This window comes from Panthera leo, chromosome Y (genome assembly GCF_018350215.1).
Source record: "Panthera leo isolate Ple1 chromosome Y, P.leo_Ple1_pat1.1, whole genome shotgun sequence".
NCBI classification, from domain to species: Eukaryota; Metazoa; Chordata; class Mammalia; order Carnivora; family Felidae; genus Panthera; species Panthera leo.
Window position 1 is genome coordinate 1,571,242 of NC_056697.1, and position 27,020 is coordinate 1,598,261.

General features: G+C 53.9%; 1 protein-coding gene across 3 annotated transcripts in view; it reads left to right on the plus strand.

Annotated features, from left to right (window-relative positions):
* XG (Xg glycoprotein (Xg blood group)) overlaps positions 1 to 27,020 on the plus strand; it is a 33,682-nt gene continuing 6,662 nt past the window's right edge. Inside the window, exons 1-10 of one of the 3 annotated variants that reach the window (XM_042926577.1) lie at positions 1 to 330; positions 9,919 to 9,960; positions 10,429 to 10,452; positions 12,058 to 12,120; positions 13,930 to 13,992; positions 16,478 to 16,540; positions 20,568 to 20,630; positions 21,488 to 21,550; positions 25,316 to 25,366; positions 25,555 to 26,771. In XM_042926577.1, the coding sequence (XP_042782511.1) occupies positions 270 to 330; positions 9,919 to 9,960; positions 10,429 to 10,452; positions 12,058 to 12,120; positions 13,930 to 13,992; positions 16,478 to 16,540; positions 20,568 to 20,630; positions 21,488 to 21,550; positions 25,316 to 25,366; positions 25,555 to 25,664 (603 nt within the window). In that variant the 5' untranslated portion in view covers positions 1 to 269 and the 3' untranslated portion in view covers positions 25,665 to 26,771. Of the gene's footprint in view, positions 331 to 4,957; positions 5,190 to 9,918; positions 9,961 to 10,428; positions 10,453 to 12,057; positions 12,121 to 13,929; positions 13,993 to 16,477; positions 16,541 to 20,567; positions 20,631 to 21,487; positions 21,551 to 25,315; positions 25,367 to 25,554; positions 26,772 to 27,020 lie in introns of those variants that run through there. The other 2 variants (XM_042926575.1, XM_042926576.1) reach the window with 2 other exon arrangements.

Here is a 27,020-nt window from a genome sequence, read left to right on the forward strand (position 1 = left end):
GTCTCACGGGCCCCGGGCTGCACACGGGCTCCGGGCTGCGGGGTCTCACGGGCTCCGGGCTGCAGGGTTCGGCGTCTGAGCGCGCGGCCCATTAGCTTCTGGCCGCGGGACTGCCGTTGGGTTCATACTTTCCGCTTGAAACATCGCCTCTGTGCCTTCCAAGCTGGGAGACAGGAAGTCGACACATCGAGGGTGGGGTCCGGGAGGCCGGATCTCACGAGCCGCCGGGCTGCGGCCTCCGAGGGGGCTCCTTCCGACTGGCGACAGCCATGGAGAGGCGCGGGGGACTGTTCTGGGTCGCGGTGCTGGGCTTTGTGCTGTGCGTCCAAGGTGAGACCCGGTTTGCCCCGAGGGAGAGGCGGGTGGGCGCCGGGCTGGAGGTCAGCTTGGTTTCCAAATCTGCTTCCCCAGGAGCTTGTAGGGAGTTAAGTGGCTTTAAGTTGCCGGGCTGGAAGGGAACGCACGGGAGTGAGTTCTTAGGAGAAGGCACACGGGACAGAGGGCCGGTTCGGAGCCCCGGGCTGACGGGGTTCTCTGCCTGGTTCTGTGTCACATTTCAAACACAGCCCTGTTTTGCGGGATGATTCCAGCTGGAAGGTGGGGGGGGGGGGGGGGGGATGCCTGCAGCAAATGCCTGGTTCCTGATGCAAAGCATTTGTTCTGACCGTTTGCCTTGGGGTAAAAAACAGAGTTGGAAAAAACGGCTTGTTGGTGGGGGCATGGCGTTTCCAGGGCTTGGTTCTGTTTGTGGAAAACGCTGCGTTCCAGCTTTTGGATAAACGCCATCCTTTCTTGTTGTGCACGGAAAGTCATGTGAGTTGTTTACGCCCAAGGTCCCGTGTCCCAGATGCCCGGGCGTCCGGGTGGGGCTGGGCTGGGGGCTGTAGGGGCCTGTCTTGAACGCATGAGACGGGGGAGTGAAACAGCCCCCTCGGTCATGTACATAGTGGCATTCCCAGGAGGCAAGTCTGGGTGGGACATAAGTCTGGGAAATGCCGTGGGTTTGCAGCCGTGACTCAGGTGTCCCTGTTCTGGGGCGGCCCGTGTATCCTGCTCAAGCTGTGTTCGGGGACCAGGACTCGGTTGTCTGGGGGCCGACATGATGTGGAGGGAGACGCCAGGGCGCCCAGCCCAGGACGCTGGGCGAGACCCTTCCGTTATCAGCGGGACCGGGCACAAGTCATTTTGGGAGCTGTAGGTTCAGCACAGAGAAGCCTAGCTGCACACACAGCCCCCCTCGGAGAAGCACGTCCCAGACTTTATTCCTCGCGGAGTCTCACGCAGCCCGATGATGGTGCCCATTCTTATCGCCGTGTTGCAGATGGGAGCACTGAGGCACGGAGGGGGAGGGGGGAATGAGGCACGGAGGGGGAGCCCCCCAGTGATCAGTGCGTTGGCTCTCGTCCGAAGCAGAAGCAGAAACGAAACTTGCCAAGGTCGGCTCGGCGGTTTGGGTCTGTTGAGCGAAAAGGAAACCTACGCCTACGTGCCCGATGTGCTTCTGTTCTCCCTACGGCTGTGGTCTGTCACCTTCCGGTATATAGATCCCTACTTCTCCCGCGTAAAGATACACCGACTCTCACTCAGACCGTGTCACGGGCTGCGTTCGGGTGCACCCTGCATTTTCTCTTTGCTTCTGGAAACATGGCGTGTGCCAAAGAGGCAGGCAGGGCCACGCTGGGCCACACCCCAGAACCCATCCAGAGTCTGCTTTCTGCGCGTCTTTCTCCGTGGCCCCCAACGTACCTTTGATCTAGCCAATCTGTGGGTGTGCGGGCCCAGCCAGAAGTGGGTCATTTATTTAGGCTGGCTGCGGTCACCGCGCCCATCGGTGGGGCCCAACCGGCCCGGCTGTGCAGGGGGGTGGGTCTCAATGCTTGGTGTGCGAGTGACCTGGGAGGGAACTGGATGAAAGGCAGGAGGCCAGTGCCCGCCCCTGGAGGTGCTCATTTGGTGTGTGGGTGGGGCTCGGGCCCTGCTGCCCTGAGTCAGCACCGGGCCATCTGGTTTACCCTTGGGTGGAGCCCCGTGGATCCCTGGCACAAGGGGGCGGCGGCTCTGGGGTCCCCATTCAGAGACGCATCATCACCCAGCATGGCCGGCCCAGAGGTGACATCCCCTACGTAGAGAGGCCACAGCTGGCCATTCTCAGCGGGGGGCGACATTGACTGCAGGGGACACACAGAATATTGTCTGTGTCTCTTTCCATCTACAATCTGCCTAGCCGTCCATCCGTCTCTATCTACCTATCTATCTACCTGTCTATCCATCCGTCCATCCATCCATCCATCCATCCATCCATCATATCTATCCATCCATCATCTCTATCTATCTGTCTATTATATGTCTCATCTCTAGCCATCTACCCATCTCTCATCATCATCATCATCAATGTATACATTCAGATTCATTTTAAGGAACTGCCCCACAACATGGTGGGGCTGGCAAGCCCTAAATCCATAGGGAAGGGTAGAAACCCTGCTGTGCTGTCTCCGAATCCCGTCTTCTCTGGGAAACCTCGCCTTCAACTGATCAGAGGCGGCCCACCCACATTACCAAGGGTGATGCGCTTCTCCCTGCAGGAGATTGTAGATGTTAATCCCATCGACAGAGCACCTTCCCGGTGGCATCGAGACTAGTGTTTGACCAAACGTCTGGGCACCGTAGCCCAGGCACGTTGACACAGAAAAATGGCCCATCCGGGATATTTTCATCTTTCCACTTCCACGGTCTGAGATGCCAATTGTGTATATGTTGTTTATTCCTTGTGGGTTGCGAGAAACGGTGATCTGGACAGAATGCTGACACTCGGGTGGGTGGGTGGGAAAGTCTAATGGGCGGTGGGCATCAGCATTGCTGGGGGACGGGGTCAAAGTGCAGAGTCCCCGGCCGAACCCCGAACCTCCTGTTGTGTGATTGAGCCCCACCCTGGATGCTTTTCTGGTTTCCCAGGTGGTCCTTCTGTCTCAGCAATGTGGGGACCCCCTGCCTCTTATCCAGAGGACATCCCTGGGGCTGCTTTCCATGGTGGTTGAACTTTTGTGTGTTTGAGTGTGTTATGGGCTCACTGTGGGCTCCATAAAATATAGCCCCAACCCCAGGATGGCAGCATGCGACGATATTTGGAGGTGGGGTTTGTACAGAGTGGATTAAGGCGAAATGAGATAGTATGGAGGACCCTGATCCCATAAGACTGTTGTCCTTATAAGAAAAGGGGAACAGGACACAGGTAAGCGAGGAGAGGGGCCTCGGCAACAACCAGCCTCAGCCCTGCCTGGATCTCAGACCCCCGGCCTCAGCCCTGTCTGGATCTCAGACCCCGGCCTCAGCCCTGCGTGGATCTCAGACTCCAGGCCTCAGCCCTGGCTGGATCTCAGACCTCCAGGTTCAGCCCTGCCTGGATCTCAGACCCCGGCCTCCGCCCTGCCTGGATCTCAGACCTCCGGCCTCAGCCCTGCCTGGATCTCAGACCCCTGGGCTCAGCCCTGCCTGGATCTCAGACCCCTGGGCTCAGCCCTACCTGGATCTCAGACATCTGGCCTCGGCCCTGCCTGGACCTCAGACCCCCAGCCTCAGTCCTGCCTGGATCTCAGACCCCTAGTCTCAGCCATGCCTGGATCTCAGCCTCAGCCCCATCTGGATCTCAGACCCCCAGCCTCGACCCTGCCTGGATCTCAGCCTCCCAGCTTTGGCCCTGCCTGGACCTGACTCTCAGCCTCAGCCCTGCCTGGATCTCAGAGTCCCGGCTTCGGCCCTATCTGAATGTCAGAACCCCAGCCTCGGCCCCACCTGGGTCTCAGCCCCCCAGCCTCAGCCCTGCCTAGGTCTTAGACTCCCAGCCTCAGCCCTGCCTTGACCTCAGACTCCCGGCCTCAGCCCTGCTTGGATCTCAGACTCCCAGCCTCAGCTCTGCCTGGATCCCAGACCCCCAACCTCGGCCCTGCCTGGACCTCAGACTCCCAGCCTCAGCTCTGCCTGGATCCCAGACCCCCAACCTCGGCCCTGTCTGTATCTCAGACCCCCCAGCCTCAGCCCTGCCTGGATCTCAACCTCCCAGCTTTGACTCCTCCTGGATCTCAGACTCCCAGCCTCAGCCCTGCCTGGACCTCAGACTCCCGGCCTCAGCTTTGCCTGGATCTCAGAGTCCCAGCCTTGGCCCTGCCTGGATCTCAGACCCCCAGGCTCGGCCCTGCCTGGATCTCAGACTCCTGGCTTCGGCCCTGACTGGATCTCAGACTCCCAACCTCAGCTCTGCCTGGATCTCAGACTCCCAGCTTCAGTCCCTGCTGGACCTCACACTCCCAGCCTCGGCCTTGCCTGGATCTCAGATTCTAGGCCTCGGCCCTACCTGGACCTCAGACCCCCAGCCTCGGCCCTGTCTGCATCTCGGACCCAGCCTGCAGCACCAGGAGGGGATACATGTGTGTTGTTCAAGCCACATGGTCTGTGGGATTTTCTTCCTGCAGATACAGGAAACTAATCAAAGCCATTGCTCTGCAAAATGAAGTCCACAGCCCTCCAGCCTCAGTTTCCCCTAAGAGGTTGCGAGAGACGCAGCCTCTCGGGCACAGTCAGACCTGCCTGGCCAGAGTGTGTGAGTCACCGGGTCCTGAGGGACCCATGTGCACGTGTCCTGCCAGGAAGGCTGGCTTAGGCCACACCGGCCGACAGGGCCTGGTCGGGCACTCTGCATTTCATGGCAGATGTCTTCCTTGTGTGACAAACGCCCAGCCCTTGGAGTGTGACCAGATGCTTCTCCTCCAGGGACTGTGCACGTGGGAGCAAATGACTTTGATCAAAAAGGGAGCTTGGGACGCTAGGAACCGGGACAACTGGTTGACCTTGCCGGGCGCGGTTCAGCTGCAGGGCAGGGAGGAAGGGGTGGGGCTGGAGGAACAAGGGTTCCCCAGGACCACCTGCAGGGCTCCAGGGAGGGTCTGTCCTTCCGTCCCTGCACGTTCACGCTCAGCTGTGTGCAGCGCGACTGGCAGCCCCGCCTTCCATTCCGTTTGCTGGAATCCAGACCCTGAGGAGCGACCACAGCCTGTGGAGGGTTGATTCAAAGCTGCTCCACGGGCAGAATGTGGAGCCCGCCCGGGACGTGCCCCCCTGGTCTCGCCGCCTCCTTCCCCTCCTCGCTGTCCTTGCAAACGCGAACTGCCAGCCTCCGCAGATTGCGAAACAGCCCGGTAGTATGCTTTCTGTCCATATACATTTCTTTTTATGTGTCTTTATTTTGAGAGAGAGAGAGACACAGAGTGCAAGGGGGGAGGGGCAGAGAGAGAGAGGGAGACACAGAATGCAAAGCAGGCTCCAGGCTCTGAGCTGTCGGCACAGAGCCCGACACGGGGCTCGAGCCCACGAACGAGGAGACCATGACCTGAACCAAAGTCAGACGCTTAACCGATGAAACCACCCAGGCGCCACCCCCATATATATATATATATTTTTTTTTTTTTTTTTTTTTTGAAAGAACGACTGTGCAGAGAGTCAAAGGGGGGACCTTCCAGTGCTGCCTGGAGGGCACCAAGATTTATTCCCTGGGTGTCCTTGCTCCATCAACGTCCCCCATGTGGGGTTCCTGGATGACAAGATCGGACCTTATAGATTGGAGGCTCCCAGAGTGGGTCCCTCGAGGGCAGGTGACCCAGAAGGCTTGGTTTCCATTAACCCCGGTCCAGGGGCCATCAGTAAAACCCCTGTGCGAGGAAATGACAGAGGATGTTCCTATGGGGGCACAGCTACGGGGACGTTGCTTCAGAACAGCCTGGGCGAGGTCACAAGTGGGGGACGGGACACGTGATGGCCGCGCGGACGGTAATTACATTCCAGGGCGTTGTGAATCTGTTGCTAATGCTGTAATGGGTGCCAAAGCCTCAGATGTTAACCGTGGTTGCTTTTTATTTTTTCCTTTATTGTTTTGTGCTTTTAAGAGATCGCCTGAGGCTGATTTTCTCCTTTAGAAAGCAGTTGGGGCACGGGAGCTGGGGTGCAGTGTTTGGGGGAGGGGAGCTCGGGTGCAGCGTTGGGGGAGGGGAGCTCGGGTGCAGGGGCTGGGGGAGGGGAGCTCGGGCGCAGACCTCGCTCCTGGTCTGCGTGGACCCTGCGCTGCAAAGCCACACCCTCTTCAGGATCTGAGTTGTTACTATTGTTGCGACCACAACCGTGCTGTGCGTCCTGTTCACTTGAGGGTCTGGATAGAAACTTAGGGATTCCGGGCGTCAAAAGTCCATGAGGACCCAGGTTGGAGTCTCGTGGGGGTAGAGGGGCCGCCTCCTCGCGTTTACTTACTGGACACAATTCCTCCAAGAGCTACTCAACACCCCCCCCCCCCGAACATTGTGGGGTTTGTGTGTGTGTGTGTGTGTTTGCGGGGAGGAGAGTGGGGGTCTTGTGGATAAGGCTAACCGCGAGCCTCCCGCTAGCAGGGACCAGGGTGAACGCGCGCGTCCCCAGGACGTCAGCTGGATCACCAACGTCCCCATCCCAGAATACAGGAGGCTACTTCGTCCCCCGGGGTCGCGGATCCAAAAACATGTGGGTTTGATTAAAAGTCCCCGAGGCAGATCAGAAACAGATCTTGGGACACGAGCCCGATCTCATGCTCTGAGTGGAGAATCATGCTGATGGAAACAACTGCCTCGGGAGCACCCTGCCCCCCCCCCCCCAACCCCTCTCAGGTGTCCCCAGAGAGCAGCCCCAGGATCACCCATCCTCATACGAGTGAGCTGCCTTGCAGGCTGCCCCGTTCGCAGGACTGGATGGTCCCCATACGGGCGCCTGATGGTAGCCAGGGTCACCAGCTTACGCAAGAGGTCCCGGGGAGACCCCCTCCCACCCCCGGCTGTGTGAGTCACGCTCACACATGTGGAGCCCGGGGAAGTTTCCAAAGCTGGGAAGGGCACACCCAGGCCCTGGGGTCAGGCAGAGGCGGCTGTCAGGGTTCCCACACCCAGTGCATAGAGCCCCGGGTTGGGAACAGGCATTTGAGACACGCCAGGCGGGTGGGGCACATAACACCCCTCGGCTTATCTGGGACGAGGGGCGTGGCCGGAGCAGGTTGGCGGAGATTCCTGGGCGCTGGAGTAATCGCAGGGTGCTTGCAGCATCCGGGGCGGGGCGCACAGAGTACGGCGATGGCTATTGGTGAGCCGTCAGGGCCTTCGGAAGGGGGGGGGGGGGTGCAGGGGCTGTGCACCTGCCACGGCCCCGCGGAGCCCTGGGAGGGGGTATCTGCGCCCCTCCCCCCGCCTGCACAAGGGTGGACAGAGCATTCAGCATTCCAGGCTGTTCCCTGCACGCACGAGGAGCTCGCAGAGCCTGGCCAGGCGGAGGGGTGTCCGGAGGGACGCGGCACCTCCCAGACTTACAAAGCGGTTCTCTGTGCGGTTTGCTCGCGTCCGGACCGTGGGCCTCAGTTTGCCCTCCCTTCGGAGGCCTGTGGCTTGTCCTGGCTCAGGAGGCACCTGCCTGGGGACGTGCCGGCCCCCAGGGACCTGGCTCCCTCAGCAAAGAGAGTACAGCCCGTCACGTGGTATCGCAGTCGGGCGCTGACCCCAGGCGGGACCTGCAAACGGGCTCCAGTGCGCGTGCAACCCAGGCCCATGCGAGGAGGCCACCCGGTGTCGGGGGGAGGGGGGCACCTTCTTCGCCCACGCTCAGGCTCCCTCCGGGCGCAGGGTCAAGGCTGATGCTGCCAGGGGGTCCAGTGCAAATGCTGAGTCCGCCCTCAGGCTCCTGGTCTGCACCCTGCGCATGGTAACTGACCCACATGCTGCCGTGTGCGGAAGGCCTGCCTTGTGCAAATGCAGGATCGCCCAGAGTCACGTGGGCCGAGCTCAGACACATGTGATTCCCTTCATGGAGGCATCTAGTCTCGGCCAGTCTGCCGACGCAGGAGCAAGCCGAGTCCTGGTCCCTTGGGTCGGGGCTGGTCTGGGTGTGCTTTGCAAACACTGGAATCTTCTGGAAACAGATAGAGGCGGTGGCTGCAGAGGGGTTCTTCATGTGTCTCCTTTGCAAACACTGGAATCTTCTGGAAACAGATAGACGTGGCGAGTGCAGAGGGGATGCTCCTGGGTGTGCTTTGCAAACACTGGAATCTTCTGGAAACAGGAGGTGGCCACACAGGGGATGCTCCTGGGTCCCCTTTGCAAACGGTGGAATCTTCTGGAAACAGGAGATGGCTGCACAGGGGATGCTCCTGGGTCCCCTTTGCAAACACTGGAATCCTCTGGAAACAGAGGCGGTAGCTGCAGAGGGATGTTCCTGGGCCTCCTTTGCAAACACTGGAATCTTCTGGAAACAGGAGATGGCTGCACAGGGGATGTCCTGGGTCCCCTTTGCAAACGGTGGAATCTTCTGGAAACAGGAGATGGCTGCACAGGGGATGCTCTTGGGTCCCCTTTGCAAACACTGGAATCCTCTGGAAACAGAGGCGGTAGCTGCAGAGGGATGTTCCTGGGCCTCCTTTGCAAACACTGGAATCTTCTGGAAACAGGAGATGGCTGCACAGGGGATGTCCTGGGTCCCCTTTGCAAACGGTGGAATCTCCTGGAAGCAGAGGTGGTAGTTGCACAGGCTGTGAACGGGCTGTCCTAGTGTGCGCCTGAAATGCACGGGTGGCGTGATTGGCAAATGGTACCTCAGTGAAGCTGTTTTAGAAAAAGCTCTTCCCCCAAAGAGTCGATGGAAAGTGGCCGGAATCCAAAAGGCTCTGCGACGTTGTGATTAGGAAGCAGCAAAGGGACGGGGGCTGTGCAAGCAACGAACTCGGAGCAGCCTGGCCTCCCTCAGCTCATTGAAACGATTTTTTTGTGTTTACGTGAAATGCACGCGGGCACGGGAAGGAGGGGGGAAGGGGCTAGTTTGCGCGGTTTGGGAAAGGGTTTGGGGACAGTAGTGGAGAGCGACAGGACCGTGGTGGCCGGGCCGCATTCCGCTTCTGTCTGTCCCAGAGGGAAGGGAAGTGCCCGCCCTTCTGGACAGATATTTCCCCGGAGCGTTTCCTAAGCTAGAAAACAGGGGAGAGACTGACTCCTCGGGGGAGGGGGGGGGGGGGGGCGCCTCCCCAAATTCGTGCAATGCAAGGACGAGCCGGAGGCCCGGGAAAGCCTTGGGGCCGAGCCCAGTTTGCAAGCGTCTGGCCACAAAGTGAAAGTAAGGCTCCCTTGGGAGGGGGAGGTTGGGGCTCCGGGTTCAGGAGGAGGAAACGAGCGCGTTCTGTGTCTTCTGGGAGGAGCTGTCTCGCGGGAGCTCAGCCGGGGGCCAGGCTGTGGCTTCAGGGGCAGAGGGGCAAGCCGCGACTCCTTGGTGGCACCCTGGGGCCCCGGCAGCCGATGGAGCGGCTCACGAGTAAAGCGGCGCCTTCCAAACGGCTCGCGGGCCACCTCCTCCGGGAAGCCCTCCGGGAGTGCTCGCACAGGTGCCTGTTTTGGGTCCGTCCCTGCGGCAGCCTGTCCCTCCCTGCAGGGCCGGTCACATGCCTGGGCCCCGTTGAAGAACCGGGAAGCGGGGCGCACGGGGTTCGTTGTCACACCCCCGGCTCCCAGCAGCGTTCGCGGAACGTGTGAATCCTTCAGGGGTTTCCAGAACATCCCTGTGTTGGTTCTGCTCCGCAGCTGGAGGCAGCTGAGATCCCAGAAGGATTTCTTCCTCCGTTCACACAGCCACGGAACGATAATCTGCCTTAAGATGTGTGTTGAGTCGAGAGCCACCGGTGCCGGGAGAGGCCAGATTCTCATCTGACAAACACATTGGCCCTCCGCGGGGCTCACCGGGGGCTGCCCTTTGCACTGAGGCCCCTGCGTGGCTTACCAAGTGGGAGGATGGGGCAGACCGGAGCAGCCGAGGGTCAGGAGCCAGCCCCCCTCCCCATTTCTCCTGTCTGTGTGACTCACACCCTCTGTGCCCCCACAGGTCAACGTGACTTTGATTTGGCCGATGCCCTCGATGACCCCGGTGAGTGGCCGTATTTCTTGGGGGCGTTGGTTTGGGGTCTGGGGGGCCTCCCTGCTGGCGGGTTCGCGGGCACCTCCACCGACAGGGCTGCTAGCTGTGCCGTGGGGAAGGGGCACGTGATGGCAGAGATCCCAGCCCGGCCTTTCTGCCAGCCTGAGCCCGGCCAGACAGTGTGGCTGCTAGAAACCTGGCTATGTGGCTCCTTGAAGGGTCTGTCTCCCTCGCTAAACTTCCTCCCAGCCCCACAGCCCTACACAGCTCCCAGGAAGACCAGTAGGTATGGATTGTATGCGCGTTTTCTTCCTTTTTCTTTTTTTTCCCTCCTAAATACAAATTGGAATTTGTGTCCGAAGCACGTAAAGTTTGGTGCCTTGAGATCTTTCACTTTCTCTGAGGATGCGAACGATTCTTTGAGCTGTGGATAAATCCGTGATGCTCATTCAACTTGTTTTCTCTCTTTGTTCACAGAACCCACCAAGAAGCCAAGCTCAGGTGAGTGGCCATGAGGGTGGCCAGGAGTGAGCCCGCGCCTGGGAGTCCGGGGTGTTTATGGGGGGCTGCTGAGTGTGCAAAGGGGTGCAGATAGCTCCAAGCAGTCATTGGGGAAATGCAAATCAGAGTCCCCGGGAGACATCACCGCGTCCCTACCAGGACAGCTAGAATCAAAATGTGCAACGTAGCAAGCGTGGGTGAGGTGGGGAGAAATCAGAACCCACACCCTCCCGACCTCGTGCATGTGCTGGTAAGAATGGAAAACGGTGAGGCTGTGTGGAAAACACTGTGGCCTCAAACCAAATAGCTAAGAACAGAATTTCTATGGGACCCAGCAATGCCACGCCTACGTATAGACCAGCAAGAGTTGAAAACAGGGACTCCAGCAAATGTGGACATCCACGTTCACAGCACCATGATTCACAATAGCAAAAAGGTGGTAATGACTTAATGTCCATGGAGGGAGGGAAAGATAGATGGGTGGATGGATGGATGGATGGATGGTTGGGTGGGTGGGTGGATAAGTGGATGGACGATGGATGGATGGGTATATGGGCAGATAACTGGATGGGTGGATGGATGGATGGATGGATGGATGGGTAAGTCGGTGGGTGTATAAATGGGTAGGTTGTTGGACAGATGGATGGATACATGAATGTGTAGATGAAAGAAATGATGGATGGATGGATGGATGGATAAATGGGTGGGCTGCTGGACAGATGGACGCATACATGAATGTGTAGATGAAAGAAATGATGGACGGATGGATGGATGTATGGGTGGATGGATGCATGGGTGGATGGGTGCGTGGATGGGTGGTTGGATGGATGGATGGGTGAGTGGGTGGGTGGATAAGTGGATGGATGATGGATGGACAGGTGTATGGGCAGATAAGTGGATGGGTGAATGGATAGGTGGATGGTTGGATGGATGGATGGATAGATGGATGGATGGATGGATGGATGGATGGATTAATGGATGGATGGGTGGTTGGGTGGATGGATAGATGGGTGGATGGATAGATGGGTGCATGGGCAGATGAGTGGATGGGTGAATGGATTGGATGGGTGGATGGATGGATGGATGGATGGATGCATGGATGGATGGATGGATTAATGGATGGATGGGTGGTTGGGTGGATGGATAGATGGGTGGATGGATAGATGGGTGCATGGGCAGATGAGTGGATGGGTGAATGGATTGGATGGGTGGATGGATGGATGGATGGATGGATGCATGGATGGATGGATGGATTAATGGATGGATGGGTGGTTGGGTGGATGGATAGATGGGTGGATGATTGGATGGGTGCATGGGCAGATGAGTGGATGGGTGAATGGATAGGTGTATGGGTGGTTGGGTGTGTGTGTGTGTGTGTGTGTGTGTGTGCACCCATGTGGGGTTTTTCTTGAAGTTCTAGTTTTGACATTTTTACACCCAGAGGCTCAGGGACGTTCTGTGGTCCATGATCATCTGTGACACCGCGGGCAGTAGATGTGAGTGCAATATCGAAGCGTCTGTCGCGGTGTTGACGGTGTTCTATAACCTGCTGCGAACAGAAGGCTACTTTTCTCTGCTAAGAGGGCACTGTCATTTTCCCCGCAGATATCTACCCCAGACCGAAGCCCCCGTATCACCCACAGCCAGGCATGCCTGACAACAGCGGAGGTAAGTCTTGTCCCTCTTCAGACTCCTCTCCACCCTGCTTGGATGAAGCCTGCCGTGTCTCCCCTGCGGGTTTTCCTCCAGCCGCCTTTGAAGTAGGGAATGGCTCTCCCTGCAGGAAACTGAGTCTCACCCGTAAGCAGGGGGAGCTGGCAGGGTGAACCCACAGCACGCATTTTATTTCCTGTTGCTCTGACCACTGCATAGTAGGGTCTGCTTGGAGGATAGTGAACGTTATTGAAATGCATTTTTTAGAAATTTGTTTAATGTTTTTTTAAATTTATTTGTGACACAGCAAGAGACAGACAATGAGCAGGGAAGGGGAAGAGAGAGGGAAACACAGAATCCAAAGCAGACTCCAGGCTCTGTCTGAGCTGTCAGCACAGAGCCTGACGTGGGGCTCAAACTCACGGACTGCGAGATCATGAGCTGAGCTGAAGTCGGACACTTAACCAACTGAGCCACCCAGGCACCCTCCGATGCATTTTTAATTAGGCTGAGGACTTTTCCTTTTTTGCTTGTTTGCACAGTTCCAAATTCTGTCCCCCCAAAAAGTCCACATGCATTGTGCTGTGTACTGTACATCATTTATCCTCAGTGTGTGCTTGGGTTCAAAGGCTTGGCAGACACTGTTCCCGTAGATTTCTTTAAAAAAGATTAAGTAAAAGGAAATATTGATGGTGGATGGATGGGTGGGTGGATGGATGGAGAGATAGAGATATGGATGGATGGATGGGTAGATAGATAGATAGATAGATAGATGGATAGGTGGATAGGTGGGTGGACAGATGGGTGGATGGGTTGGTGGATGGATGGATAGATAGGTGGATGGATGGATGGATAGAGAGAGAGAGAGAGATGGATAGGTGGATGGATGGGTGGGTGGGCAGATGGGTGGATGGGCGGATGGGTGGGTGGGTGGATGGATGGATGGATGGATGGATGGACAGGTGGGTGGGTGGATGGACAGGTGGATGGGTAGGTGGGTGGATAGATAGATGGATGGATGGATGGATGGATGGATGGATAGGTGGATGGATGGATGGATACATACATACATACATATATACATACGATGGATGGATGGTTGGATAGATGGACAGATAGGTGGGTGGATAGATGGATGGATGGGTAGGTGGATGGATGGATGGATGGATAGATAGATAGATGGATAGGTGGATGGATGGGTGGGTGGGCAGATGGGTGGGTGGGTGGATGGATGGACAGGTGGGTGGGTAGATGGACAGGTGGATGGGTACGTGGGTGGATGGATAGATGGATGGATGGACGCATGGATGGATGGATGGATAGGTGGATGGATGGATAGATGCATAGATACATACATACATATGATGCATGGATGGTTGGATGGATGGATGGATGGATGGATGGATGGATGGATGGATAGATGGATGGACAGACGGGTGGGTGGATAGATGGATGGATGGGTAGGTGGATGAATGGATGTATGGATGGATAGATAGATAGATAGATAGATAGATAGATAGATGATAGATAGATAGATGGATGGATAGGTGGATGGATGGGTGGGTGGATGAGCGGTTAGAGTGTGTGTGTGTCTGTGTGTGTGTGTGTGTGTGTGTGCGCGTGCACCCTTGTGGGGTTTTTCTTTAAGTTCTAGTTTTGAGATTTTTACATCCAGAGATTCAGGGACGTTCCATGGTCCATGGTCATCTGTGACACCACGGGCAGCAGATGTGAGTGCAGTAGAGCCTCTATCGTGATCTACAGGATGCTGCGAACAGAAGGCTACTTTTCTCTGCTAAGAGGGCACTGTCATTTTCCCCGCAGATATCTACCCCAGACCGAAGCCCCCGTATCACCCACAGCCAGGCATGCCCGACAACAATGGAGGTAAGTCTTGTTCCCCTCCAGACTCCTCTCCACCCTGCTTGGATGAAGCCTGCCGTGTCTCCCCTGCGAGTCTTCCTCCAGCCGCCTTTGAAGTAGGGAACGGCTTTCCCTGCAGGAAACCGAGTCTCACCCGTAAGCAGGGGGAGCTGGCAGGGTGAACCCACAGCATGCATTTTATTTCCTGTTGCTCTGACCGCTGCAAAGTAGGGTGTGCTTGGCGGATAGTGAACGTTATTGCGATGCATTTTTTAAAAATCTGTTTAATGTTTTTTTAATTTATTTTTGAGACAGAGAGAGACAGAGAATGAGCAGGGAAGGGGAAGAGAGAGAGGGAAACACAGAATCCAAAGCAGGCTCCAGGCTCTGTTTGAGCTATCAGCACAGAGCCTGATGCGGGGCTCAAACTCACGGACTTTGAGATCATGAGCTGAGCTGAAGTCGGACGCTTAACCAATTGAGCCACCCAGGCACCCTCCGATGCATTTTTAATTAGGCTGAGGACTTTTCCTTTTTTGCTTGTTTGCACAGTTCCAAATTCTGTCCCCCCAAAAAGTCCACATGCATTGTGCTGTGTACTGTACATCATTTATCCTCAGTGTGTGCTTGGGTTCAAAGGCTTGGCAGACACTGTTCCTGTAGATTTCTTTAAAAAGATTAAGTAAAAGGAAATATTGATGGTGGATGGATGGGTGGGTGGGTGGGTGGATGGATGGATGGATGGACAGGTGGACGGGTGGATGGGTGGATGGATAGATGAATAGATAGATAGATAGATAGATAGATAGATAGATAGGCGGATGAGTGGATGGGTGGATGGATGGGTGGACTGACGGGTGGGTGGGTGGATGGATGGACAGGTGGGTGGATAGATGGACAGGTGGATGGGTGGGTGGGTGGGTGGATTTGTGGATGGATGGGTGGGTGGGCAGATGAGTGGTTGGGTGGATGGGTGGGTGGATGGATGGATGGATGGATGGATGGATGGATGGGTAGATGGATGGACAGGTGAATGGGTGGGTGGGTGGATGGATGGATGGATGGGTGGATGGATATATGGATGGATAGATGGGTAGGTGGATGGATGGGTGGGTGGGCAGATGAGTGGATGGGGGATGGGTGCATGGGTAGATGGATGGACAGGCGAATGTGTGGGTGGGTAGATGGATGCATAGATAGATAGATAGATAGATAGATAGATAGATAGATATGATGGATGGATGGATGGATGGATGGATGGACTGACAGACAGACAGGATTCATAGATCAATGGATGGATGGATGGATAGATAGATAGATAGATAGATAGATAGGCAGGCAGATGAGTGGATGGGTGGATGGGTGGGTGGGTGGGTGGATGATGGATGGATGGATGGATGGATGGATGGATAGACGGGTGGGTGGATGAATGGATGGATGGGTCAATGGATGGGTGGGTGGGCAGATGAGTGGATGGGTGGATGGGCGGGTGGGTGGATGGAAGAATGGATGGACGGTGGGTAGATGGATGGATGGGTGGGTGGATGGATGGATGGATGGATGGTTGGACTGATGGGTGTGTGGGTGGATTAATGGACAAGTAGATTGGTGGGTGGGTGTATGGATAGATGGATGGATGGATAGATGGATAGATAGATAGATAGATGATAGATGGATAACTGGATAAGTGGATGGATAGGGGGGTGGGCAGATGAGTGGATGGCTGGATGGGTGGGTGGATGGATGGACAGGTGGATGGGTGGGTGAGTGGATGGATAGATGGATGGATGGATGGATGGATGGATGGATAGATAGGTGGATAAGTAGATGGATAGGTGGGTGGCCAGATGAGTGGATGAGTGGATGGGTGGGTGGGTGGGTGTTTGGATGGATGGGTGGATGGGTGGATGGATAGACGGGTGGGTGGATTGATGGACAAGTGGATTAGTTGGTGGGTGCATGGATAGATGCATGGATGGATGGGTGGATGGATGGATAGATAGATAGATAGATGGATAGGTAGATAGGTGGATGGATGGGTGGGTGGGCAGATGAGTAGATGGTTGGGTGGGTGGGTGGATGGGTGGATGGGTGGATGGATGGACAGGTGGGTGGATGGATGGATCGATGGGCAGATGAGAGAATGATGGATGGATGGATAGATGGATAGGTGGATTGACGGGTGCATGGATGGGTAGATGGACGAGTGGATGGAGGGTGGGTGGGTGGATGGGTGGGTGGATGAGTGGTTAGAGTGTGTGTGTGTCTGTGTGTGTGTGTGTGTGTGAGTGCACACCCACGTGGGGTTTTTCTTGAAGTTCTAGTTTTGACATTTTTACACCCAGAGGCTCAGGGACGTTCTGTGGTCCATGATCATCTGTGACACCGCGGGCAGTAGATGTGAGTGCAATATCGAGGCGTCTGTCGCGGTGTTGACGGTGTTCTATAACCTGCTGCGAACAGAAGGCTACTTTTCTCTGCTAAGAGGGCACTGTCATTTTCCCCGCAGATATCTACCCCAGACCGAAGCCCCCGTATCACCCACAGCCAGGCATGCCCGACAACAGCGGAGGTAAGTCTTGTCCCCCTCCAGACTCCTCTCCACCCTGCTTGGATGAAGCCTGCCGTGTCTCCCCTGCGGGTCTTCCTCCAGCCGCCTTTGAAGTAGGGAATGGCTCTCCCTGCAGGAAACCGAGTCTCACCCGTAAGCAGGGGGAGCTGGCAGGGTGAACCCACAGCACGCATTTTATTTCCCGTTGCTCTGACCACTGCAAAGTAGGGTCTGCTTGGCGGATAGTGAACGTTACTGAAGTGCATTTTTAATGAGGCTGAGGACGTTTCCTTTTTCGCTTGTTTCCACGGTTCCCAATTCTGTCCCGTAAAAAAGCCCACCTGGGGTGTGCTGTGTACTGTACATCATTTATCCTCAGTGTGTGCTTGGGTTCAAAGGCTTGGCAGACACTGTTCCCATGGATTTCTTTAAAAAAAAAAAAAGTTAAAAAAAATTAAAACAAAACAAAACAAAAACAAAAAAAAAGTTAACTGAAAGGAAACATTGACGGACAAAGTCAGTAAAGTCCTTAGCAATTCAAAAGCGCTGAAAACGTAAAACCAGACCGGGTTAGGGCCGCGTGAAGCAGGGCTAAGTCAAAGCCTTCCAGAAGCGGTCCTGGAATCCCGTTCTGGCGCTGCCATGCGTGAAAATTCATCTCCTCGAGGAGGCGCCGCCCAGCGTCAGGACCAGGGTCCAAGGAAGCCGATACCTAATTGAAAATCAACAGTAGCATCCACGGCCGCGGTTAACGGTGCTTTTGTCACCATGCACCCTCACCTTTTAAAACTTTCTGTCCGGCATTAACATCTCCAAGTGCCTGAGCCTTTCCTCTTCCTGGAAGTCACTTTTTTTAAATTTTTAAAAATGTTTTTATTTAGTTTTGAGAGATAGAGACAGAGCATGAGCGGGGGAAGGGCAGAGAGAGAGGGAGACACAGAATCCGAAGCAGGTTCCAGGCTCCGAGCGGTCAGCATGGAGCCCGACACGGGGCTTGAACTGACGAACGGTGAGATCATGACCTGAGCCGAAGTTGGACGCTGAACTGACTGAGCCACCCAGGCGCCCCGGAAATTACTTTTAAAGTCTTGTTCCACGAGGAATCCACGGGAGTCCCTCACAGGAAGTGTTTCTTGCTCCCGGTGTGGGGGAAATGGGGGGTTAAATGTATATGATGAATCAGCGGAACGGGGTGACTCAGTCCCCGGGGAAGTGAGGGGCGAGGCCCAGCGTGGGAGGGGACCCTCTGTGACTCAGGGCGCCAGCTGCCGATGCCATCTGGGAGCTGTTTTCACGCTTTGCTTAAACTCAGCGCACACACGAAACCGAGAGGGCGGGGGAGGTTGGTGAGAAGGTGATTAGGGCAACCGGCCCCCGAAGTCCCTCGCTTGGCCCCTGGCTCGCCCCGGGGCTCCTGGATGTGTCCCTTGAGAAGGAAGACGCATCGTTGACAGCGGCCCTGAAAAGTCCCTTGGGTGTGGGGCGTTCCGGAACGTTCTGTTCCAAAAGGCAGATGGTCACAGATGAGCCACGTTGAGAAAGGGCCTCCAGATGGAACGCTGTGGCGTTTTCTGCCAGGGGCCACCTGCTGTGACGTGTGGCTGCTGGGCGATTTATCGGGGGGCCCCGATGCAGCGAGAATGAGTTCTGGATCCTTTAGGACGAATACGGGCCCCCCTGAGCTCGGTGGTGGGGTCTCTGACACACGGACGTAGGAGAACCTCAGATTCTCCCCTGCACACACCTGCTCCCTGAGGACACTCCTTCTGGGCGTCCCCCTGAGCTCCTGCTGTTTATACCTGCCCCTTCCAGAACCTCCGGGTTCGCTCTCTGATTCTCTCATCTGACGCCAGCAGCGGGGTCCCCACACTGGCTTCCAAGCAACCAGGAGGGGGCCACGGAGGGATGTGCCCCCACCCCGTCCCCCCATTTGCGCGTTGAATCCCTAACCTTCAGGATCTCCCGATGGGACTCTAGTTACATATGGGGTCTTTGGGGAGGTAAATGGGTCCAGATGAGGTTGTTAGGGTGGGTCCTGGGACCATAACACCCGTGTCCTTCGAAGAAGAGATCAGGACACGGACACGCACGGAGAGAAGGCCACGTGAGGACATGGGGAGAACACGGCGTCTACATGCCAAGCAGGGAGGCCTCAGGAGGAACCAGCCTCTGCCCTGCCTGGATCTCAGACCCCCAGCCTCCAGTCCCGCCTGGATCGAGCCTCCCAGCCTCCAGTCTTGCCTGGATCTCAACCTCCCAGCCTCGGCCCTGCCTGGATCTCAGGTTCTAGGCCTCAGCCTTACCTAGACCTCAGACTCCCAGCCTCCACCCCTCCTGGATCTCAGACTCCCAGCCTCCAGTCCTGCCTGGATCTCAACCTCCCAGCCTCGGCCCTGCCTGGATCTCAGGTTCTAGGCCTCAGCCTTACCTAGACCTCAGACTCCCAGCCTCCACCCCTCCTGGATCTCAGACTCCCAGCCTCCAGTCCTGCCTGGATCTCAACCTCCCAGCCTCGGCCCTGCCTGGATCTCAGGTTCTAGGCCTCAGCCTTACCTAGACCTCAGACTCCCAGCCTCTGCCCTGCCTGGATCTCAGCCTCCCAGCTTTGACTCCTCCTGGATCTCAGTCTCTCAGCCTCAGCCCTGCCTGGATGTCAGACTCCCAGCCTCAGCCCTGCCTGGATCTCAGACCCCCCAGCCTTGGCCCTGCCTGGATCTCAGACCCCCAGCCTCTGCCCTGCCTGGATATCAGACCCCCAGCCTCGGCCCTGCCTGGATCTCAGGTTCTAAGCCTGAGCCCTACCTGGACCTCAGACTCCCAGCTTCGGCCCTGCCTGGATCTCAGACCCCCAGCCTCGGCCCCTCTTGGATTTCAGACCCCAAGCTTTACCACATCCTGGATCTCAACCTCCCCGCCTCAGACCTGCCTGGATCTCAGACTCCCAGCCTCAGCCCTGCCTTGATCTCAGCCCCCCAGCTTCGGTCCTGCCTGGATCACAGATCCCCCAGTCTTGGCCCTGCCTGGATCTCAGCCCCCTAGCCTCAGCCCTGCTTGGATCTCATACTCCCAGCCTCAGCCGTGCCTGGATCTGAGACCCCCCCCAGCCTCAGCCCCTCCTGGATCTCAGACCCCCCAGCCTCAGCACTGCCTGGACCTCAGCCTCCCAGTTTCAGCCCTGCCTGGGCCTCAGACTCCCGGCCTCGGCCCTGCCTGGACCTCAGACCCCCAGCCTCAGCCCTGCCTGGATCTCAGACCCCAGCCGCAGCCCCTCCTGGATCTCAGACCCCCCAGCCTCAGCCCCTCCTGGATCTCAGACCCCCCAGCCTCAGCACTGCCTGGACCTCAGCCTCCCAGTTTCAGCCCTGCCTGGACCTCAGACCCCCAGCCTCAGCCCCTCCTGGATCTCAGCCTCCCAGCCTCAGCCCTTCCTGGATCTTACCCTCTCAGCTTGCAGGACCAGGAGGGGATCCATGTGTCTTCAGCCTCGTTTGTGGTGTTTGTTGTGGCCACGGTATGAAATCGATACGGAAGCTTTGCCTTCAGGGAAATTGCTTCCAACCCTAAACAAGGCCGTCTCTACAGTTTTGCATCTCGAAGTTCCCCTTTCGAAAAACCTTGTGCTTAGGCGATCGGTTTCCCTGGGAGGCTGGGGGTGAAGTTCCGCACCCCGCGGAGGTCTCAGGGTCGGATGCCCCCCGGGGGCAGACCTGCATGATGTGGGGGAAATACACCGAATGGGCCCCACCCTGGGAGGGCGCCCCGTTTGCAAGGCGGCTCCCAGAAGCGTTTTGTGCAGGCTCGTTCCCCAGATACGCGGGGTGGGGGGTCCCCCAGGAGGCGATGCGGGTAGTCGAGCTGGCCGGGAGCGAGGGACAGGTCACCCCGAGGAGGGCATGCGTCCCTGCTGCGGCCACTGGCTCTCCGGAGAGACCACTGAGGTCTCGGTGGCAGGCTCAGCGTGTGGGGCTGTGCTTCGTCAGTTGTGCGGCTGGCCGATGGCCGAAAGGCCTCATTACTTTCCTGAAATCGCGGCGTTGTGTTCCGACAGGCATCTACCCCCGGCCGAGGCCACCCCCGCGCCCCCAGCCCGGCGGTTCCGACAGCGGTGGAGGTAAGCGCACGGAGACGCGTTTGAGAAGCCCTCGGGGTGCATGGGGTGTGGCCTTTTCTCACGCCTGGAATTGTCCCCTTGGTGGTGCGATGTTAGTAAGGGCTCATGATGGAGGCTGTTCTCTGCTCACACGTATTTCGGGAGATGCCCCTTTAAGCAAAATCAGTGAGATGTCATGAGCCCTCCAGAGCGGGAAAGCCCTTTCCTGGGGTCTCCAGTGCTCGGGGCAGCGTCGCTGAGGGAGAAGTTCTTGCAGAGAGAAATCAGAGAAGCCTCTACAGGCCTTTTCCATGTCATAGTTTTATCAAATTGAGCACTTACTATGTGCCTGCAGGGAGGAAATGCCGAGCGTTTAATTAAGCACTTACTATGTGCTTTCATGGAGGACTTTGAACGCGGTTAATTGAGCACTGTGTATGGGCCAAGCCTGGTGCTGGGCATGGGGGTTCGGTCATCATCGACGGCATGTGGCCCCCTGCAGCGTGCTAGGGGGCAGAAACAAATGGATGGATATGTGTGGGAGGCGTGGGGCAGGAAGCGCAGCCTGTGTTGAGAGCAGAGGGCATGTGCAAAGGTCCTGGGGTTGGGTGTTGTCTTCTCCGTTTTGCATCTCCCTTGATCAGACGGGGTCCGTCCCACCAACTGCCCTTCCCGGGATGCTGGGTCCCCCCCCCCCGCCCCCCGCGCTCTCCCCGCAGGAATGATGGCATCCCACCCACAGTTTGGTTCCGGCGCCCTGGCGTCCTGGAAAGGGTCCGCCCGGCCCTCCGTAAGCTGCCCGCGTCGGGTCACACGGGCTGGGTTTACAGGGGGGTGTCTGCGGGGGTTTGAGGAGTGCTCTGTGCTGCACCCTGCAGGTTACTTTGGGAACAGGGACCAGGATGACGGCCGCTACCCGCCCAGGCCCAGGCCGCCCGCAGGTACGCCCATGGCTTCTCTCACTTGACTGGGGGGAGGGCGCGGGTCCCGCCTGGGTGCAAGGTGCACCCCGCGAACATGGGGTGCGGGGCGTCCCCTCCGATGCCGCAGCGCAGTGGGCCTCACACCCCTGACGCTCTGGAGGCACAGGTTGCGGGCGAGACTGGAAACGGGGCAGATTCCCCTGGAAGGTGGTGGTGGCGTGTGTACGCACGTGTGCGCGGCGTGTGCCCGAATGGACCTGTGTGTGCGCATACCTTTACGGCCTCTGCTCGGACGTGTGCATACGGGCCTTTATGCATACACTTCCATACGTCCACGTATCCACGTACCGCTTTGTGTGCAGGGCTTTATGTACGCACGTCTCTCCAAATCTGCATGTATGCACACGTCCCTTTATGTAAATACACACGTCTGGATACATAAGTCCCTGTACCTTTCTTTACGTATCCATCCCTTTATGTATATTTACATATACACCTCTGGATACATAAGTCCCTGTATCTTTCTTTACATATCTATCCCTTTATGTATATTTACATATACACCTCTGGATACATAAGTCCCTGTATCTTTCCTTACATATCTATCCCTTTATGTATATTTACATACACACCTGTGTATACATAAGTCCCTGTATCTTTCCTTACATATCTATCCCTTTATGTACATTTACATATACACCTCTGGATACATAAGTCCCTGTATCTTTCTTTACGTATATATCCCTTTATGTATATTTACATATACACCTCTGGATACATAAATTTCTGTAACTTTGTTTACATATATATCCCTTCATGTATATTTACATATACAGCTCTGAATACATAAGTCCTTGTATCTGTCTTTACATATATATCCCTTTATGTATATTTACATATACACCTCTGGATACATAAATCCCTGTATCTTTCTTTACGTATCTATCCCTTTATGTACATTTACATATACACCTCTGGATACATAAGTCTCTGTATCTTTCTTTACATATATACCCATTTATGTATATTTACATATACACCTCTGGATACATAAGTCCCTGTATCTTTCTTTACTATCTATCCCTTTATGTATATTTACATACACACCTGTGTATACATAGGTCCCTGTATCTTTCTTTACGTATCTATCCCTTTATGCATATTTACATATACACCTCTGGATACATAAATCCCTGTATCTTTCTTTACGTATCTATCCCTTTATGTACATTTACATATACACCTCTGGATACATAAGTCTCTGTATCTTTCTTTACATATATACCCATTTATGTATATTTACATATACACCTCTGGATACATAAGTCCCTGTATCTTTCTTTACTATCTATCCCTTTATGTATATTTACATACACACCTGTGTATACATAGGTCCCTGTATCTTTCTTTACGTATCTATCCCTTTATGCATATTTACATATACACCTCTGGATACATAAATCCCTGTATCTTTCTTTATGTATATATCCCTTTATAATCCTTGTATCTTTCTTTATATATCTATCCCTTTATGTATATTTACATATACACCTCTGGATACATAAGTCCCTGTATCTTTCTTTACATATCTATCCCTTTATGTATATTTACATACACACCTGTGTATACATAAGTCCCTGTATCTTTCCTTACATATCTATCCCTTTATGTATATTTACATATACACCTCTGGATACATAAGTCCCTGTATCTTTCTTTACATATATATCCCTTTATGTATATTTACATACATACCTGTGTATACATAAGTCCCTGTATCTTTCCTTACATATCTATCCATTTATGTATATTTACATATACACCTCTGGATACATAAGTCCCTGTATCTTTCTTTATGTATATATTCCTTTATATATATTTACACGTACATCTTTATATACATAAGATGTATGTACATATGTACATACATAAGATGTATGTACATATTTTGATATATTTATACTTATGTATATATCGTGTTACATATGTTTACATAAACACGTTTATATATGAATATATCTTTATATATCTTTTTGTATATGTACCTTTATATACATATGCACATATTTGTATGTCTTTATATTTATCATATATCCGTTTTTATATATTTATATATACACATTTATATGTGTATGTACATATTTATACATCTCTGCATATACACCTTTTATAAATACATACATGTTTATATACAGTGTGTATACATACCTTTATGTATGTGTTTCCATATATCTTTATATTTATGTATATATATTTGTATGTGCATGATTATAGATAGACTTTATATCACTACTTTTGTACATATCTTTATACATGTGTATAGATGCATTTTTATATATGTGTATACATACCTTTATATATGGACATATACACAGCTTTATATATCTGTGTATGTATTTTGAGTGTATATATACTGTTATATATAGGTGTATTTTTATATGTAGTTATTTGTATATCTCTATGTATACTTATATACCTTTATCCATACGTATGTATACTTTTATGTGTGTGTATCATTATATATGTAGTTTTAGATAAATATATCTTTATTTGTGTATATGTATATTTATCTGTAGGTATATTTTTATATATAGTTATTTGTATATCTCTATGTATACTTATATACCTTTATCCATACGTATGTATACTTTTATGTGTGTGTATCATTATATATGTAGTTTTAGATAAATAATATCTTTATTTGTGTATATGTATATTTATCTGTAGGTATATTTTTATATATAGTTATTTGTATATCTCTATGTATACTTATATGCCTTTATACATACATATGTATATTTTTATATGTGTGTCATTATATAAGTAGTTTCAGATAAATAATATCTATATCTGTGTGTGTGTATATCTACTTTTACATATGTAGATATGTATATTTGTGTGTATATCTATGTGTGTGTATTTATCCACACACACACCCTCACACACATACACATACACACGTGCATAGAAAGCTTTCATGCAGTGTTTTCTGTGTGACTGCGAAGTGACCCCCTTCATAGGCATTTTCATACATGAATAAAAGCACACGCTCTCCGCGAGACAGACGGGTGCTGTGTCCACCAGCGGGTAACGTATGAGGCTCTCGTGCATGGCTGTGAGGTTTCTGCGATAATAATGCGTAGCCTTTGGTACAGAGCACTGATGGTGGGGACCGCCTTCCCAGCCTTCCTTCTCAGAACGGTGACCCTGTGTCTGGGTCTCTGGTCCTGCTCAGATGTCTCTGCAGGACAGGGATGGATGCACCTGCATTTATCTGGTGCCATCAGGATACATACGTGCCCTCTGAAGGCACAAACCTTTTTCTTTTTTGTTAATTTTTCAAATGTTTATTTTTGAGAGAGAGAGAGTGTGTGAGCAGGGTAGGGACAGAGAGACAGGGAGACACAAAATCTGAACCACGCTCCAGGCTCCAGGCTCCGAGCTGTCAGCCCAGAGCCCGACGTGGGGCTCGAACCCATAAACCGGGAGATCATGACCTGAGCCGAAGTCCGATATTTAACCGCCTGAGCCCCGTCAGGCACCCCGCACAGAGCTTTCTGTGGGGGTGCCTGCCTGGGCATGAATTTTCCTACAGAAAGCTGTGACTTTGGGGGCACCCTGGGATGTGCCCTCATGGCCCCTGCCCTTGGCTGCCGTATGGGGCTTCCTTTGGGGTGACTCTTGGGCATGGCTTGGTGCCGTCACCAGCGACCCAAGCAGACGCCTGCTGCAACCCTGTGCGTCCCAGCAGAGCGCAGCTGAAATCTGCCTTCTGTCCCACAGCTGGCGGTGGTGGCTACTATCCCAACAATGACGGCCACGGAAACGCCTATGGTACGTCCAGCACTTGGGCCCCTCGGAGGGCAAGGGCGGCGGGAGGGGGTGTCGTATTTCCAGGGCTCCTGTTTGCATCCCCACAACAATTTCTTCCTGCGGTCTTGGGTGTTGGCTCTGTGCTGGTGTGAGGGGTTTGGAACCCTGTCTGCACTGACCCTCTGGCTGGCCTGCCTCCTGCCCTCCAGGGACCCAGGTGTGCACGCAGGTAGTGAGAAACAGAGCAGCTGACACTAGGGGAACAGCAGCCGGTGAATCGGTGTGTGCGGGGATCTTTGTTACGCGGCTCAGCGGCTGACCATTGCAAACAGAAAACACTCTGGGCGGGCAGATCCTGGCAGGAAGGGAAGGAAGTGTCCACAGCAGGAAGTAACAGGGGTCTCGTCTACACTGAGTGTATCTCAAAGTAAGCGGGCGATCTTGAAACTCTCAGCCGTTGTCTGCTTCTGTAAGGGAAGACTGACGACAAAATGTCATGCTGGGAAAAGAAAACGCTACGGATTGTTTTTTTCCTTTTTTCTATTGGAGACACAATGCACGTAAACATTGTATTCATTCTATGTATATAAAGTAACAGTTCCCTATTGGTGACATGTTGCAAAATTATTGGGACTGTAAGTCCACCGGTCCCGCATCGCATCGGGATGCATAGTTACAAATTTTATTTATTTTTTTTATTCCGAAATGAAAACCTTTAAGATTTACTTCCTTAGCAACTTAAATAATTTAATGCTTACTTATTTTTGAGAGAGAGCATGAGTGGGAGAGAGGCAGCAAGGGACAGAGACAGGGGAGCGGAAGCAGGGTCCTCGACACCAGAGAGCTGGACGCGGGGGTCGAGCCCACGAACCGTGAGCCCAACCTGAGCCCAAGTCGGAGGCTGAACCGACTGAGCCACCCAGGCGCCCCCTTCCCTTAGCAATTTTGAGATGCGATACATTCGCATTATGATGTGATACAAGGTCGTTAATCAGGGTCCCCGTTCTGCCCATGACGTCCTGGGGCTTATAAATGCAGACTTGTCCCTCTGATTCGGTTCACCCGTCAGTCAATTTACGGGTCAAAGGCAAAGCATGAATTTACTTTTCTCTTTGCCATTGGTTACGGGCTTTCAGCATCAGAACTGAATGGAGTCACGGTCTGGTGGGTTGCGACTGATATGGGTGCATTTGCAAGGCGTCGGGGTCCTGTTGGAGATGTGGTCCGTGAATCTCCGCAGCCTTGGGATGAGGAAATAATAGTTTAGAGCCCGTTTTACAAAGTAAAGGTGACAGGGACAGACATCCGTCACCCCGTAGATGGCCCTGTCCCCATAACACAATGGGAAATTGTCGGCCAAAAGCAGATGCCATTTTTAAGAAATTGTTTTCAATGTTTGTTTATTTTTGAGACAAAGAGACAGAGCATGAGCGGGGGCAGGGGCAGAAAGAGAGGGAGGCACAGAATCTGAAGCGGGTTCCAGGCTCCGAGCTGTCAGCCCAGAGCCTGACGTGGGGCTTGAACTCACGAGCTGTGAGATCATGACCTGAGCCGAAGTCGGACGCTCAACCGACTGAGCCATCCAGGTGCCCTGAAAAGAAATTTTTTTCTTTGAAACTTGGCAATCATCATCACATGGGGCCCCTGATCCTCTGGGGTGAGGGGTTCCGAGCCC